The sequence below is a fragment of the Hyla sarda genome, chromosome 12 (assembly GCF_029499605.1).
Source record: "Hyla sarda isolate aHylSar1 chromosome 12, aHylSar1.hap1, whole genome shotgun sequence".
Classification (NCBI taxonomy): domain Eukaryota; kingdom Metazoa; phylum Chordata; class Amphibia; order Anura; family Hylidae; genus Hyla; species Hyla sarda.
Window position 1 is genome coordinate 23362091 of NC_079200.1, and position 14793 is coordinate 23376883.

A 14793-nucleotide genomic window follows, 5' to 3' on the forward strand; every position below is an offset into this window, starting at 1 on the left:
TGTGTCCGGAGTAACGGTATATGGTAGTGAGTGTAGCGACAATAGCTACAATAGGAAATTCATGGACAGGTAATGCAGACAATGTGGCAAACGCTGTCAGCGATGAAGATGTCAAGTCTCGGTGCACAGCACCACTCACCCTCCTTTGGAGTCCTCAGGTCCGGGCTGGCTATAGCTATAGCTACTGAAGAAAAGGCCCGCGGCCTTGAAACGCATCTAGCCCATTATCTGCACCTTATCCATAAGTGTATATCACTTCAAATAGACTGTATCTGCCATATTCCAATTGCAACAGCTGGATGCCCGCGATTCCGGGACCACTGCTGAACGCGCGCTGTTAGCACCTTATTCATACGTGCAATCCGCACCACCTGTTACCTGCATCCACTCACAGCCCCGGTCGGCAGAGTTACTCCTGGACATCATCCTCCCCAAGGCCGGACGCCTCCCGTGCCAGCCCAGGACACTCGGACCCCCGGAGATTCAGCCATTCACCCAGCATACCACCCAGGCGGGCATTGATATCCAGAGTGCCGGACTCAGCCGTGCCAGCCCGGACCTGAGGACTCCAAAGGAGGGTGAGTGGTGCTGTGCACCGAGACTTGACATCTTCATCGCTGACAGTGTTTGCCACATTGTCTGCATTACCTGTCCATGAATTTCCTATTGTAGCTATTGTCGCTACACTCACTACCATATATACCGTTACTCCGGACACACCCAAACTAATTGTGACTTTTCATTCTGGACATTTCTTGTGGATTTTTCATTGAAATATCCCTATGAATTATATGGACTGAGAACGTTTTCTCCTGATATATGCAGCAGATATTTAATTAATGAATTTTCTTTGGTGCTACTTACCCATCATATTTATTTCATTTTAATCCTACTATATTCTGTATTTTTTATTATATCTATTTTTTTTACCCAGTATATGCCATTCGCCTTTAGCAAGGGCCCTGCTAGGCGATTGGTCATATATATCCTTTTTATATAATAAAGACCATTTCTTGGATCCCATCTCCACTAGTCTTTTCCTTTTTCTCTCCCCTGTGCTTTTGAGGACTGGTTCACATAAATATTTTATATTTATAATTTATACAATGTCTAAAGCTTGTTGCATGATTTTGAGCTAACAAACTTCTTTTTATGTTTTTACTATGGAGATCAAAAGCCTTTAGTAAATAGCAGTTTTCTGACCACACTGATTTATTAAAATAAACAAAAAAGTAGAAGACATGTGCAGTATCCCTCTGTGGCTGAGTGTTGTCCATCTGCACCTTATTTTGTGTGTATTTTTGTACCTTTGTGTTGTTTTGTACTGTTTTGCCATATTTTGCACTGACACTGTAATTTACCAGGCATGGATGAAAGCCACAGGCCGAAGCATATACATGCACACACATAGTAAAGGCAGGTGCTTACTTTGGGCCTGCACCTCTACTGAGAGGAGAGAAATGTTGTCAGTTTTAGGGAAGCCTCTCTAGTGAGGGGAAATATCAGCAGCCTCTTTGCCTGTGGGGACTACATGTCCTAGCCATCCCAAAGTCCTCTAACACTTACAAACCATCAAATGAAGGAATGGCCCACAGATATAGAAAATACTTACCTGTCAAACTCTGCTGACGGAAAACGCTTGGAGTCCAGCTTGAACAAATGAGATTATACTAAATAATAAATAAATTGGAAATATTTGAACCTCTCTTTGTATTAGAACACACTTATAGCAATGTTGGACATATTGGCACTATGATATGCTAGTCTACAAGATGACATCTCGTCAACTGGTAGGACATGAACATTGACAGCTCTTACTCTGGTACCGTAGGTTTCTAGGGGTTGGTGGCCCCTGCACAAAAGCCATATTTGCCTTCTTGATAAATTCGGCCCTGGGAAGACCCTCCTGTACAGTACAAAGCAGGTCGGAACACTCCCTTGAGTTCACGTTCGGTGTCTGGGCTTACGTTACTACATGATGATCTTCTAGGATAATCATTGATGTCATGTGCGTGGGCGGGAGCGGCTTGTTCGTCTTCTCTGGAAGTGATGTGTAATAAAATATTTTCTATCAGGTATGGAATGTGCAGATGTGACACATAGATAATGACAACCAGATCTGATCTATCGGAGTTAAAGAAAAATTTTATGCTTTTGGCGCTTCAAGACATTTTTAAGAATAAGTTTCTTATTTCTTATCTCCAGGCTGAACATCAAAGTCCTCATACATTTGTAACCGATCTTTACCATTGGATTATAAGATCTGATTGGTGTCCCTCTAAACAATCCCATGGAACTGTATATTACTAAGAAGAACGTTTCAAACCGAGAAGACACATGGATCAGCAGGATCAGATTACACCCAGGGTATATTTATTGGTTATAGCAATGGAGACACATAGATCTGCATAGGAGCTGTTTACATACAACTTTATTATTTTTTATTTTTTTATTTTTTTTAGCTAGACTATTTGCAAAGTAATTTTTTAGACAATATTTTTTAGGATATAAAAAAAAAAAAAAAAAAAAAAGAACCAAGTTTAAGTAGGATTTGCTTTGATATTTGATTCCGCCATACATGTCCTGGGTAAATACAATGGAGAAGTATGAAGCAAGCTGCTATAACTCTGATCTCAACTGTTTAACCCCTTGGGGATGGAGGGTTTTTCCGTTTTCGCACTTTCATTTTTTCCTACTTACCTTTTAAAAATCATAACCCTTTCAATTTTGCACCTAAAAATCCATATGATGGCTTATTTTTTGCACCAACGATTCTACTTTGCAGGGATATCAGTCATTTTACCCAAAAATCTATGGCGAAAGGGTAAAGACAATCATTGTGCGACAAAATTGAAGAAAAAACGCGATTTTGTAACTTTTGAGGGCTTCCATTTCTACGCAGTACATTTTTTGGTAAAAATTATGCCTTATCATTATTCTGTAGGTCCATACGATTAAAATGATACCCTACTTATATAGGTTTGATTTTGTCGCACTTCTGGAAAAAATCATAACTACGTGCAGGAAAATTTATACGTTTAAAAATGTCATCTTCTGACCCCTATAACTTTATTTTTCCGCGTACAGGGCGGTATGAGGGCTCATTTTTTGCGCCGTGATTTGAAGTTTTTAGCGGGACCATTTTTGTATTGATTAGACTTTTTGATTGTTTTTTATTCATTTTTTCATGATATAAAAGAGACCAAAAATATGCTATTTTGGACTTTGGAATTTCTTTGCGCGTACGCCATTGACCATGCAGATTAATTTACAATATATTTTTATAATTCGGACATTAACGCACGCGACAATATCACATATGTTTATTGTTATTTACATTGTTTTTTTTTTTAAATGGGAAAAGGGGGGTGATTCAAACTTTTATTAGGGGAGGTGTTAAATGATCTTTATTAACTTTTATTTTCACTTTTTTTTGCAATGTTATAGCTCCCATAGGGGGCTATAACACTGCACACACTGATCTTTTACATTGATCAATGGTTTCTCATAGGAAACCATTGATTAATGATTCTGCCGCTTGTCTGCTCATGCCTGGATCTCAGGCACTGAGCAGTCATTCGGTGATCGGACAGCGAGGAGGCTCTCCTACAGCTGTTTGGGATCCTGCGATTTCACCGCGGCGATCCCAAACAGCCCCCTGAGCTAACCGGCATTACTTTCACTTTAGATGCGGTGTTCAACTTTGAACGCTGCGTCTAAAGGGTTAATAGCACGTGGTACCATGATCAGCCACGGGCCCCGGCCGTTGCTAGGTGCTGGGCCCAACCTGCTATGACGCGTTAAGAAAGGGGGTGGGCTGAGGGCATACAGGTACGCCCTCTGTCCCCAACAGGTTAAATGGGTACACCGGTGGAAAACATTATTCATTATTTATTTTTTTAAATCAACTGATGCCAAGCAGATTTGTAAATTACTTCTATTTAAAAATTGTAATCCTTCCAGTACTTATCAGTTGCTGTATACAACAGAAGAAGTTCTTTTCTTTTTGAATTTCTTTTCTGTCTGACCACATTGCTCTCGGCTGACACCTGTTACGCCGAGCGCTCCGGGTCCCCGCTCCTCCCCGGAGCGCTCACGGCGTCTCTCTCCCTGCAGCGCTCCGGTCAGACCCGCTGACCGGGAGCGCTGCACTGACTTGGCCGTCGGGGATGCGATTCGCACAGCGGGACGCGCCCGCTCGCGAATCGCATCCCAAGTCACTTACCCGTCCCGGTCCCCTGCTGTCATGTGCTGGCGCGCGCGGCTCCGCTCTCTAGGGCGCGCGCGCGCCAGCTCTCTGAGACTTAAAGGGCCAGTGCACCAATGATTGGTGCCTGGCTCAATTAGCTTAATTGGCATCCACCTGCTCCCTGGCTATATCACATCACTTCCCCTGCACTCCCTTGCCGGATCTTGTTGCCTTGTGCCAGTGAAAGCGTTTAGTGTTGTCCAAAGCCTGTGTTACCTGAACTCCTGCTATCTTGACTACGAACCTTGCCACCTGCCCCGACCTTCTGCTACGTCTGACCTTGCCTCTGCCTAGTCCTTCTGTCCCACGCCTTCTCAGCAGTCAGCGAGGTTGAGCCGTTGCTAGTGGATACGACCTGGTTGCTACTGCCGCAGCAAGACCATCCCGCTTTGCGGCGGGCTCTGGTGAACACCAGTAGCCTCTTAGAACCGGTCCACCAGCACGGTCCACGCCAATCCCTCGCTGACACAGAGGATCCACAACCTGTAAGCCGAATCGTGACAGTAGATCCGGCCATGGATCCCGCTTAGGTGCCGCTGCCAAGTCTCGCTGACCTTACCACGGTGGTCGCTCAGCAATCGCAGCAAATTGCCCAACAATTGTCGCAGTTGACCGCCACGTTACAGCAACTTCTGCCTCTGCTACAGCAGCAACCATCTCCTCCACCAGCTCCTGCACCTCCTCCGCAGCGAGTGGCCGCTCCTAGCCTCCGCTTGTCCCTGCCGGACAAATTTGATGGGGACTCTAGACTCTGCCGTGGATTTCTGTCTCAGTGTTCCCTGCATATGGAGATGTTGTCGGACTTGTTTCCTACAGAACGTTCTAAGGTGGCGTTCGTAGTGAGCCTTCTTTCAGGAAAGGCCTTGTCTTGGGCCACACCGCTCTGGGACCGCAATGATCCAGCCACAGCCACAGTCCAGTCCTTCTTCGCTGAGGTCCGTAGTGTCTTCGAGGAGCCAGCCCGAGCTTCTTCTGCCGAGACTGCCCTGCTGAACCTGGTCCAGGGTAATTCTTCAGTGGGCGAGTACGCCATCCAATTTCGTACTCTTGCTTCCGAATTATCATGGAATAACGAGGCTCTCTGCGCGACCTTTAAAAAAGGCCTATCCAGTAGCATCAAGGATGTGCTGGCCGCACGAGAGATTCCTGCCAACCTGCAAGAACTTATCCATTTGGCCACCCGCATTGACATGCGTTTTTCTGAGAGACATCAGGAGCTCCGCCAGGAAAAAGACTTAGATCTCTGGGCACCTCTCCCACAGTATCCTTTGCAATCTACGCCTGGGCCTCCCGCCGAGGAGGCCATGCAAGTGGATCGGTCTCGCCTGACCCAGGAAGAGAGGAATCGCCGTAGGGAAGAAAATCTTTGTCTGTACTGTGCCAGTACCGAGCATTTCTTGGTGGATTGCCCTATTCGTCCTCCACGTCTGGGAAACGCACGCACGCACCCAGCTCACGTGGGTGTGGCGTCTCTTGGTTCAAAGTCTGCTTCTCCACGTCTCACGGTGCCCGTGCGGATTTCTCCTTCAGCCAACTCCTCCCTCTCAGCCGTGGCCTGCTTGGACTCTGGTGCCTCTGGGAATTTCATTTTGGATTCTTTGGTGAATAAATTCTGCATCCCGGTGACCCGTCTCGTCAAGCCGCTCTACATTTCCGCGGTCAACGGAGTTAGATTGGATTGCACCGTGCGTTACCGCACAAAACCCCTCTTAATGTGCATTGGACCCCACCACGAAAGGATTGAATTTTTCGTCCTTCCCAACTGCACCTCTGAGGTCCTCCTCGGTCTGCCATGGCTCCAGCTTCATTCTCCCACCCTTGACTGGACCACCGGGGAGAGCAGGAACTGGGACTCTGCTTGCCATAAGAAATGCCTCTCCCCCCCTCCCAGTCCCGTCAGGCAAGCCTCAGTGCCTCCTCGTACACCTGGTCCCCCCAAGGCTTATCTGGACTGTGCCTTGCCTCCTCATGGCCCCCGTCCTGGTGACACCCTGTCCCGTGCCATGTTTCACCCCCTGCCCTCCCTCCCCATTCCCACTCCTGCTGTACGGCCTGCCTTTGAGGAAACCCTTCAATCAGTCCCGGTGTCCTCATCCTATGGGAAGCAGTTGCCGGACAAAGAAAGGAGGAGACCTAAGGGGGGGGGGGGGTACTGTTACGCCGAGCGCTCCGGGTCCCCGCTCCTCCCCGGAGAGCTCACGGCGTCTCTCTCCCTGCAGCGCTCCGGTCAGACCCGCTGACTGGGAGCGCTGCACTGACTTGGCCGTCGGGGATGCGATTCGCACAGCGGGACGCGCCCGCTCGCGAATCGCATCCCAAGTCACTTACCCGTCCCGGTCCCCTGCTGTCATGTGCTGGCGCGCGCGGCTCCGCTCTCTAGGGCGCGCGCGCGCCAGCTCTCTGAGACTTAAAGGGCCAGTGCACCAATGATTGGTGCCTGGCCCAATTAGCTTAATTGGCTTCCACCTGCTCCCTGGCTATATTACCTCACTTCCCCTGCACTTCCTTGCCGGATCTTGTTGCCTTGTGCCAGTGAAAGCGTTTAGTGTTGTCCAAAGCCTGTGTTACCTGAACTCCTGCTATCCATCTTGACTACGAACCTTGCCGCCTGCCCCGACCTTCTGCTACGTCTGACCTTGCCTCTGCCTAGTCCTTCTGTCCCACGCCTTCTCAGCAGTCAGCGAGGTTGAGCCGTTGCTAGTGGATACGACCTGGTTGCTACTGCCGCAGCAAGACCATCCCGCTTTGCGGCGGGCTCTGGTGAATACCAGTAGCCTCTTAGAACCGGTCCACCAGCACGGTCCACGCCAATCCCTCGCTGACACAGAGGATCCACAACCTGTAAGCCGAATCGTGACAACACCTCTGTCCATGTCAGGAACTGTCCAGAGCAGGAGCAAATCCCCATAGCAAACCTATTCTGCTCTGGTGAGAGGTGTCAGCAGAGAGCACTGTAGTCAGACAGAAAAGAAATTCAAAAAGAAAAGAACTTTCTCTGTAGTATACAGCAGCTGATTAGTACTGGAAGGATTAAGTCCTTTACAAATCTGTTTAACTTTTTGGCACCAGTTGATTTTAAAATAATTGTTTTCCATTGGAGTACTCCTTTAAAAAACATGGCTGCTTTTATTTCCCCAGAAACAGTGCTGTGCTATTGTCCATGGGCTGTGTTTAGTACTGATGTGTCGCAGCTGCAATACAGTAAAAAGCTAATGGACAAGAATGGTGCTATTTTTGGAAGAAAGTCGCCATATTTTTCTAATCTTTTATAGAAATAGATTATAAAGAAGTCTAACCTCAATTCTGAAACCAGATACGGTAAGTCTATAAGAGCTTGTGGCCCATGATGGTTTTCAGAGTTAAATTGACGTGTAAAATATGTTTTCAAACATATGATGGAAACTCTTTATGTGTTTGTAGAAATTTCCATTCTAAACATTGAACAATGAAAGACGTGGCCTATGGCGGGAAAGCACCAAGCAGAATTTATGTAAGTCAAGTTCTGAAGGTCATTTGTTCAGCTTCTGAAGATCTGTAGATACATTACAAGGTATAATGGCTTTCTAAGATTTGTCAATTATCTGAATGCAAGGCATGGGCTTTATGGGATTCAAAGGTTTTATTTGCTCAGTTCTTCATGCTTCTCTTATCAGCAGTCGAGCTGTGCTTTTACGGAGGAGGTGGAGCTGAAGTTCTTGGATATAAGGATTTCTACACATAGGAACTCTATTCCAGTTGTCAGTCACTTCTCCAGTCCATACGCCTTAGCCAGAAACCCAAACCTCACCATGTCCTACAACAAAGTCATCTACACAAGATCGGGTTCTGTAGACAGAAGCCCAGCATTTTCTGCCGCAAGCTTTACCAGATCAGTGCCCGTCAAATATGCCGGAAGCGTTTACGGTGGGGCTGGTGGATATGGAACCAAAATCTCAACTGCTTCAGGCTTTGGTGGTTCCTATGGCAGCAGCTTCCAGATTACGACCAACAGCGATGTCCTACTGGCTGGAAATGAGAAGGAGACGATGCAGAACCTGAACGATCGTCTGGCTACTTACCTGGATAAAGTACGGTCCCTGGAGCAGGCTAATGGAGAGTTAGAGCTGAGGATCAAGGAGTGGTACGGCAAAAACTCCGGCATTGTGTCTGCCGACTATCAAAAATATTACCAAGCAATTGAACTGCTGAAACAACAGGTGAGATATTAATATTTCATAAAATTCCATTTTAAAAATTAATTAAAAATAATTTAAAAAATGGCATATCAAAATGCCAACATGATCCACCCACCCAGGTCTCCATACATGAGCAACAAAAGGTACATAGGGTGTAACAAAGAGCGTCTTTTCATGTCTGTCATGTTGATTCTGGCATAATGCTGTCGGTAGTTGCCGAGTAAACACCATAAATTATTACTTAGGCAATTCATCACTGGCAATACAACGGAGCTGTCAGCAGTAGAATGGGGTTTAGAATTATGCTATTATTTGTAAGGATCTACCCTGGAAAGAAGGGACAGCTGTTTTACTAAAGGTTCTCTTTTGGGTTTAGAAAACAGAATCTGCTAATTTTCTAGAAGCAGCGCCACTGTTGGCTGTAGGGTGTGTCTGGTACTGCAGCTCAGCCCCAGTAAAGTAAATGGGTTTAAACAGCAATACTAGACAAAGCCCATACAGACAAGGGAATAACTGGAATAACTGATGCCGTATATCCATTGAAGTACATGTTGCCATACAATATGGTGGTCATGCACCCAATGTTCTGCCCAAATGTTCCAAATAATGTAGGTTGTTGTGTCACATAGTAGTAGTGTATAAAAATGTATTTTCCAACACTCATATGCCTCTACCTTGGCCAGTCCCCTAAAGGTTCTTTATACTTGAGACCTATGACTAATTCTTGTGGCTGGTTTATCGTCTTTTACATGGTAACACAATGGGAGAAGGACTTCCACAGGGCAGTAGGGGATGTCAACGTTGACCAAGATCGGACACGTCCGGTAAGTAAAAGACCTTTTTTTTATTTTTCAAATGCAACGCGTTGCATTTGAAAAATAAAAAAAAAGTTATTTTACTTACCGGACGTGTCCGATCTTGGTCAGCGCCCACATCCCCTACCGCCCTGTAGAAGTCCTTCTCCCGTTATGTTACGTTCAGGTCGGGGAGGCTACATACCAGGCTTATTCCCTCACCCACGTAGACAATTGTTGTGTGCAAGTTCCCACAACCGCCTCTGGTAAGGGTTTTTTATCATGTTAATCTGAACCCTACAGTGGCGATTTTACGATATGGAGCGCTCTTCCCTCTTGTTTTACATGGTAAATGATTATGCGGCCAGGGTCACACAAGCCATTGCTGGATTGTTGCTGTGGCCCTACAATCCCAGTTCAGCCTATAAATGACCCAACTACTTGGCATTGGTTGGTCGCTGAGCCATTTACACGGAGCAATAATCGGCCTGTGTAGAAGGCACTTTAGCCCATGCCTCCTTGAAGCGACCAATGATCTAAAGCAGTGGTCTACAAGCTGTGGCCGTACGGCCAACAATTGTTTTGAAACAGCCGGCGGGTTTGGAGGCCACTGATCTAAAGGGATCCTTAGATGTAAGACATCCTGTCAAGAATGTATGAAGCCAAATTTAGAATGAGAAAACATTTTTCCTTATCTTAGGACCATTGGCAACTACCTTGTAAGAATTTTATTTATTTATTTTTTACTTTTTCTTTAATAAGGTCAAACTAGATGGATTCATGGCCTTTTTCAATCATACAATAGTTATGATCAATCATAATAAGTTAAAGAGGTATTCCAGGAAAAAACTTTTTTATGTATATCAACTGGCTCCAGAAAGTTAAACAGATTTGTAAATTACTTCTATTAAAAAATCTTAATCCTTTCAGTACTTATGATCTTCTGAAGTTAAGGTTGTTCTTTTCTGTCTAAGTGCTCTCTGATGACACATGTCTCGGGAACCGCCCAGTTTAGAAGAGGTTTGCTATGGGGATTTGCTTCTAAACTGGGCGGTTCCCGAGACACGTGTCATCAGAGAGCACTTAGACAGAAAAGAACAACCTTATCTTCAGAAACTCATAAGTACTGAAAGGATTAAGATTTTTTAATAGAAGTCATTTACAAATCTGTTTAACTTTCTGGAGCCAGTTGATATATATATATATATATATATAAGTTTTTTCCTGGATAACCCCTTTAAATAAAAAAGTCTTACAAGATAGTTGCCAATGGTCCTAAGATAAGGAAAAAATTGTTTCTCATTCTAATTTTGGCTTGATACATTCTTGACAAGATGTCCTAAATCTAAGGATCCCTTTAGACCAGTGGCCTCCAAACTGTGGCCCGCCAACTGGTTCAAAACTATTGTTTCAAGACAGTTATTGGCTGGAGGGCCACAGTTTGTAGATCACTGCTTTAGGAGTAGTTAGGCTTTTGTTCAGCTTAGGCACAGATATAGATCCCCCCCTTAGCCCTGTGTTTGTTGGTGCTGCCCCCAATATGGGCCCAACAGGCCAATAGCTACACTTTTGCTAATATATGCTTCTTGAATGATACAAGACTCTATATCTGACCTAACGGAAGGCTCAGTCTTTATATTTGGCTGAAAGATTTAGGCAACATAGACAATAGTTTGGATAGGATCCTAGTGGAGGAGATTTACTATATGATAATTCTTACCACGTGGCAATCTTGGCACTGACCTGTGATAGAAATAGATCATTTATTGCAGGAATATTGGGGAATATTTGTTTATCAGCCATAAACCTGTTGGCTACGACCAATATTTGCTAATCAGAACAGATTAGATGGCTATGGTAGTCACATGACACACAATCGAAAGCAATGGCGTAAAAATGTCTTAGTAATAATGTCATAGTAATACCCAAGCTGTTACGGAATTACCATATCATGTAATTATGATAGAATATGAGTTTATATAACAGTCTATAAGATTTTGTTTTCATCATCAGATCCTACAAAACCAATTTACCAGGCTTGTACAATTTTTTTTCCCAATTGAAAAGAGCATGGAGCTATAAGAATGATGACCACACTCTAAACTGAAGAAATTCAAATAATAGCCAATAACATATTTAACAGTAGAAAGTAGAAAATCCTATACAGTGTAAATCTCAAAGCCAATTATATACAATAGGTACAATAGAAAAACTTTAAGTCCCTACGCATTTCACCCAGGTGGCCTTGGGATCATCAAGGGGTAAACTGAAGACAAAACACTAAATAAAGGCAATCACTTATGAAAATGGCCCAAGATAGATGCAAAAAAGCATTAAAGGGCCATACTGATGATGAAAACCTGGCTCATAAAAGTGCCAACTTACTACTGCCCTGAGCCTCATATTTTTGTGATCTGTCAGCTTCTTACGAAGTCTATAAAAATCCTGCAAAAATTAAAATAACAACTGGATCCAAATGTCCCAGTGATATAGCAGAACATGTGTATGATTTCCAGGTTTTAAAGGGGTACTCCGGTGGACAAAAATGTTTTCAAATCAACCGGTGCCAGAAAGTTAACAGATTTGAATATTACTTCTATTTAAAAATCTTAACCCTTCCAGTACTTATCAGCTGCTGTATACTACAGAGAAATTTGTGACGTTCTCTTTCCAGTCTGACAACAGTACTCTCTGCTGACACCTCTGTCCATGTCAGGAACTGTCCAGAGCAGGAGAGGTTATCTATGGGGATTTGCTTCTACTCTGGACAGTTCCTGACAGGGACAGAGGTGTCAGCAGAGAGCAATGTGGTCAGACTGGAAAGAACTTCACAAATTTATCTGTAGCATACAGCAGCTGATAAGTACTGGAAGGATTAAGATTTAGAAATAGAAGTAATTTACAAATCTGTTTAACTTTCTGGCACCAGTTGATTTGAAAACATTTGTTTCCCACTTGTTTCCACCAGAGTTCCCCTTTAACAATCTTTGTGTACCAAGTGGTGACCAGAACCACCATCGACCATTAAAATGGGTGGAGCACAAAAGTCATGGGAGTGCAACAGTCAGTTCAATAAAAATCCTGACCTGGTGTCCTCTTTGTGGCTCTGCCTGAGACCGGAGCTAAGCCCCATTCCAATGAATATGCAGGACTAGTCCCTGCCCTGGAAAACATTTTAAGCCAACCAATGAAAATTAAAGGGGTACTCCGGCGCTAAGTCATCTTATCCCCTATCCAAAGAATAGGGGATAAGATGCCTGATCGCGGGGGTCCCACCGCTGGGGACCCCCATGATCTTCCACGTCGCACCCCATTAGAATCAGCACGCCTTCTCCGAGTCTGATTACTGGCTGTCACGGAGACGGAGCATAGTGAAATCACGGCTCCGCCACTGTGTGACATCACTCTCCGCCCCCTCGATGCAAGTCTATGGAGGGGGCGTGACAGCTGTCACGCCCCCTCCATAGGCTTGCATTGAGGGGGCGGAGAGTGACGTCACCCGGGGGCGGAGTTGTGACATCACTATGATCCATCCCCGTGATCGCCAGTAATAAGACCCGGAGCGAGTACGTTCCGGGGGCTGATTCTAACAGGGTGCGGCGTGGAAGATCACTGGGGTCCCCAGCGGCGGGACCCCCGCGATCAGGCATCTTATCCCCTATCCTTGGTAGCGGATAAGATGTCTTAGCGGCGGAGTACCCCTTTAAGTAATTTAGAATTATTGAAAATGTAGCCCCCCACTTTATAGGATGCTGAACAAACCTAAAGATTTCTAAACATTCTAAACAAGTCTAGTTGACTCTATTACCCCTTTGATATTTATAGCCAATGATCTGGACTGCTAAAAACCTTTATTCATATATTTGCTTGATAACGTCAAAATTAACAAATTCACTCTCACACCCGACCCAACCTATACTAGATAACTGCACACTATTGATTTGGTCTAAATTTCTCAGAAATCCTGACAGTCCTTACGCTGTACAATGTGCTAATACGGAGACTTCTGTAAACGCTCAACACACATGTGACATCAGGGAAAAATATATTAATTCCAATATGACCTGTGTCCCTGCACACCAGAGAGTCGCACCCTCTTCTTCAATCCTCTGTAACCTTATATGGTTAGGAAAACTGATGATGAGGTCACCTACTTTATATAACTTCCTGTACACACCTATGTAAACCTCTGACCCAGAGATAGTAGTGCAGTTCAGTGCATAACATACATTGGCCGACATTTATCATTGTCTATAGATTGTCTTTAGTTTTTTGTGTCTAAAAAAGGCGCAAAAAAGTTGCAAGCAGGGTTTATTTGCGCCTTTTTTGCACCTTTTGGTTTACACATTTCTGCTGATTTTGAGTTGCAATCCACTGATTTTGGCAATACACATGATATGGAAGGGATTTATGAACTGCACCTTTTTGTGAAAAGGCGCAAAAAAGGCGCAAAGCCACTGAAAAGTCTCTAAAATGACACCAGCCCAGACTTAGCTTAGCTTTTTGGTGTATGTGAAGAGAGAAATTTCAGAAAATGTGACCTGCACAAAATGTATCAAATGCTCTGTGACCAATTAATACATTTGGCGCTCCTATACATTACCAGCATACAAAAAAAAAAAAGTGTAAAAAAAATATTCACTTACACCTACAATGATAAATGCTTCACTTACACCTACAATGATAAATGCTTCACTTACACCTACAATGATAAATGCTTCACTTACACCTACAAGGATAAATGCTTCACTTACACCTACAAGGATAAATGCTTCACTTACACCTACAATGATAAATGCTTCACTTACACCTACAATGATAAATGCTTCACTTACACCTACAAGGATAAATGCTTCACTTACACCTACAATGATAAATGCTTCACTTACACCTACAATGATAAATGCTTCATTTACACCTACAATGATAAATGCCGGCCATTATCAATAGTGTTGAGCGGCATAGGCCATATTCAAATTCACAATATTTCGTGAATATATGGACGAATATTCATCATATATTAGCAAAATTCGCATATTGGCAATATTTGCGCCCTTTTTTTTTACTATGTGCCATCAAATTTGCATGCGCATATGCATTCACAATAAAATTTGCATGCGCATGCGCAATATCGCATGATAAAAGAGCTAAAAGAAGGGAGGGATCAATATGCGTGAACATTTGCATATGCGAATATTCCACATATGCGAATATTTGCATATGCGCATTTCGGGCGCCTGCCATTCTGACACAGTAACTAGTATTGGAGCCTTGTTTACACCACAAGCTGGAAGCAGGGAGAGATGATCACTGTGATGTGTACTTTGAAAAAAAATGTGAATATTCGTAATTGCAAATATTTTGCGCTATATTCACGATAAATATTCGCATTGTGAATATTCGTGCCCAACACTAATTATCAATATATATGATCCTAGCTTGGAACTTTTTGAAATTCAGACCATAAAGGGGTACTCCCCTGAAATATTTAACTGGTGCCGGAAAGTTAAACAGTACTTATAAGCTGCTGTATGCTCCAAAGGAAATTCTTTTATTTTTGATATTCCTTTCTGTC

The 14793-nt window shown here is 44.0% G+C and overlaps 1 protein-coding gene across 8 annotated transcripts in view; it reads left to right on the plus strand.

The window, feature by feature from the left end:
* Nucleotides 1-14793, plus strand: part of LOC130296955 (keratin, type I cytoskeletal 19-like) — a 64493-nt gene that overhangs the window by 25043 nt on the left and 24657 nt on the right. For 2 of the 8 annotated variants that reach the window (XM_056549032.1, XM_056549034.1), the window contains exons 2-3: nucleotides 7670-7799; nucleotides 7903-8445. In XM_056549032.1, the coding sequence (XP_056405007.1) occupies nucleotides 8038-8445 (408 nt within the window). In that variant the 5' untranslated portion in view covers nucleotides 7670-7799; nucleotides 7903-8037. Of the gene's footprint in view, nucleotides 1-2333; nucleotides 2368-7669; nucleotides 7800-7902; nucleotides 8446-14793 lie in introns of those variants that run through there. The other 6 variants (XM_056549029.1, XM_056549030.1, XM_056549033.1 and 3 more) reach the window with 5 other exon arrangements.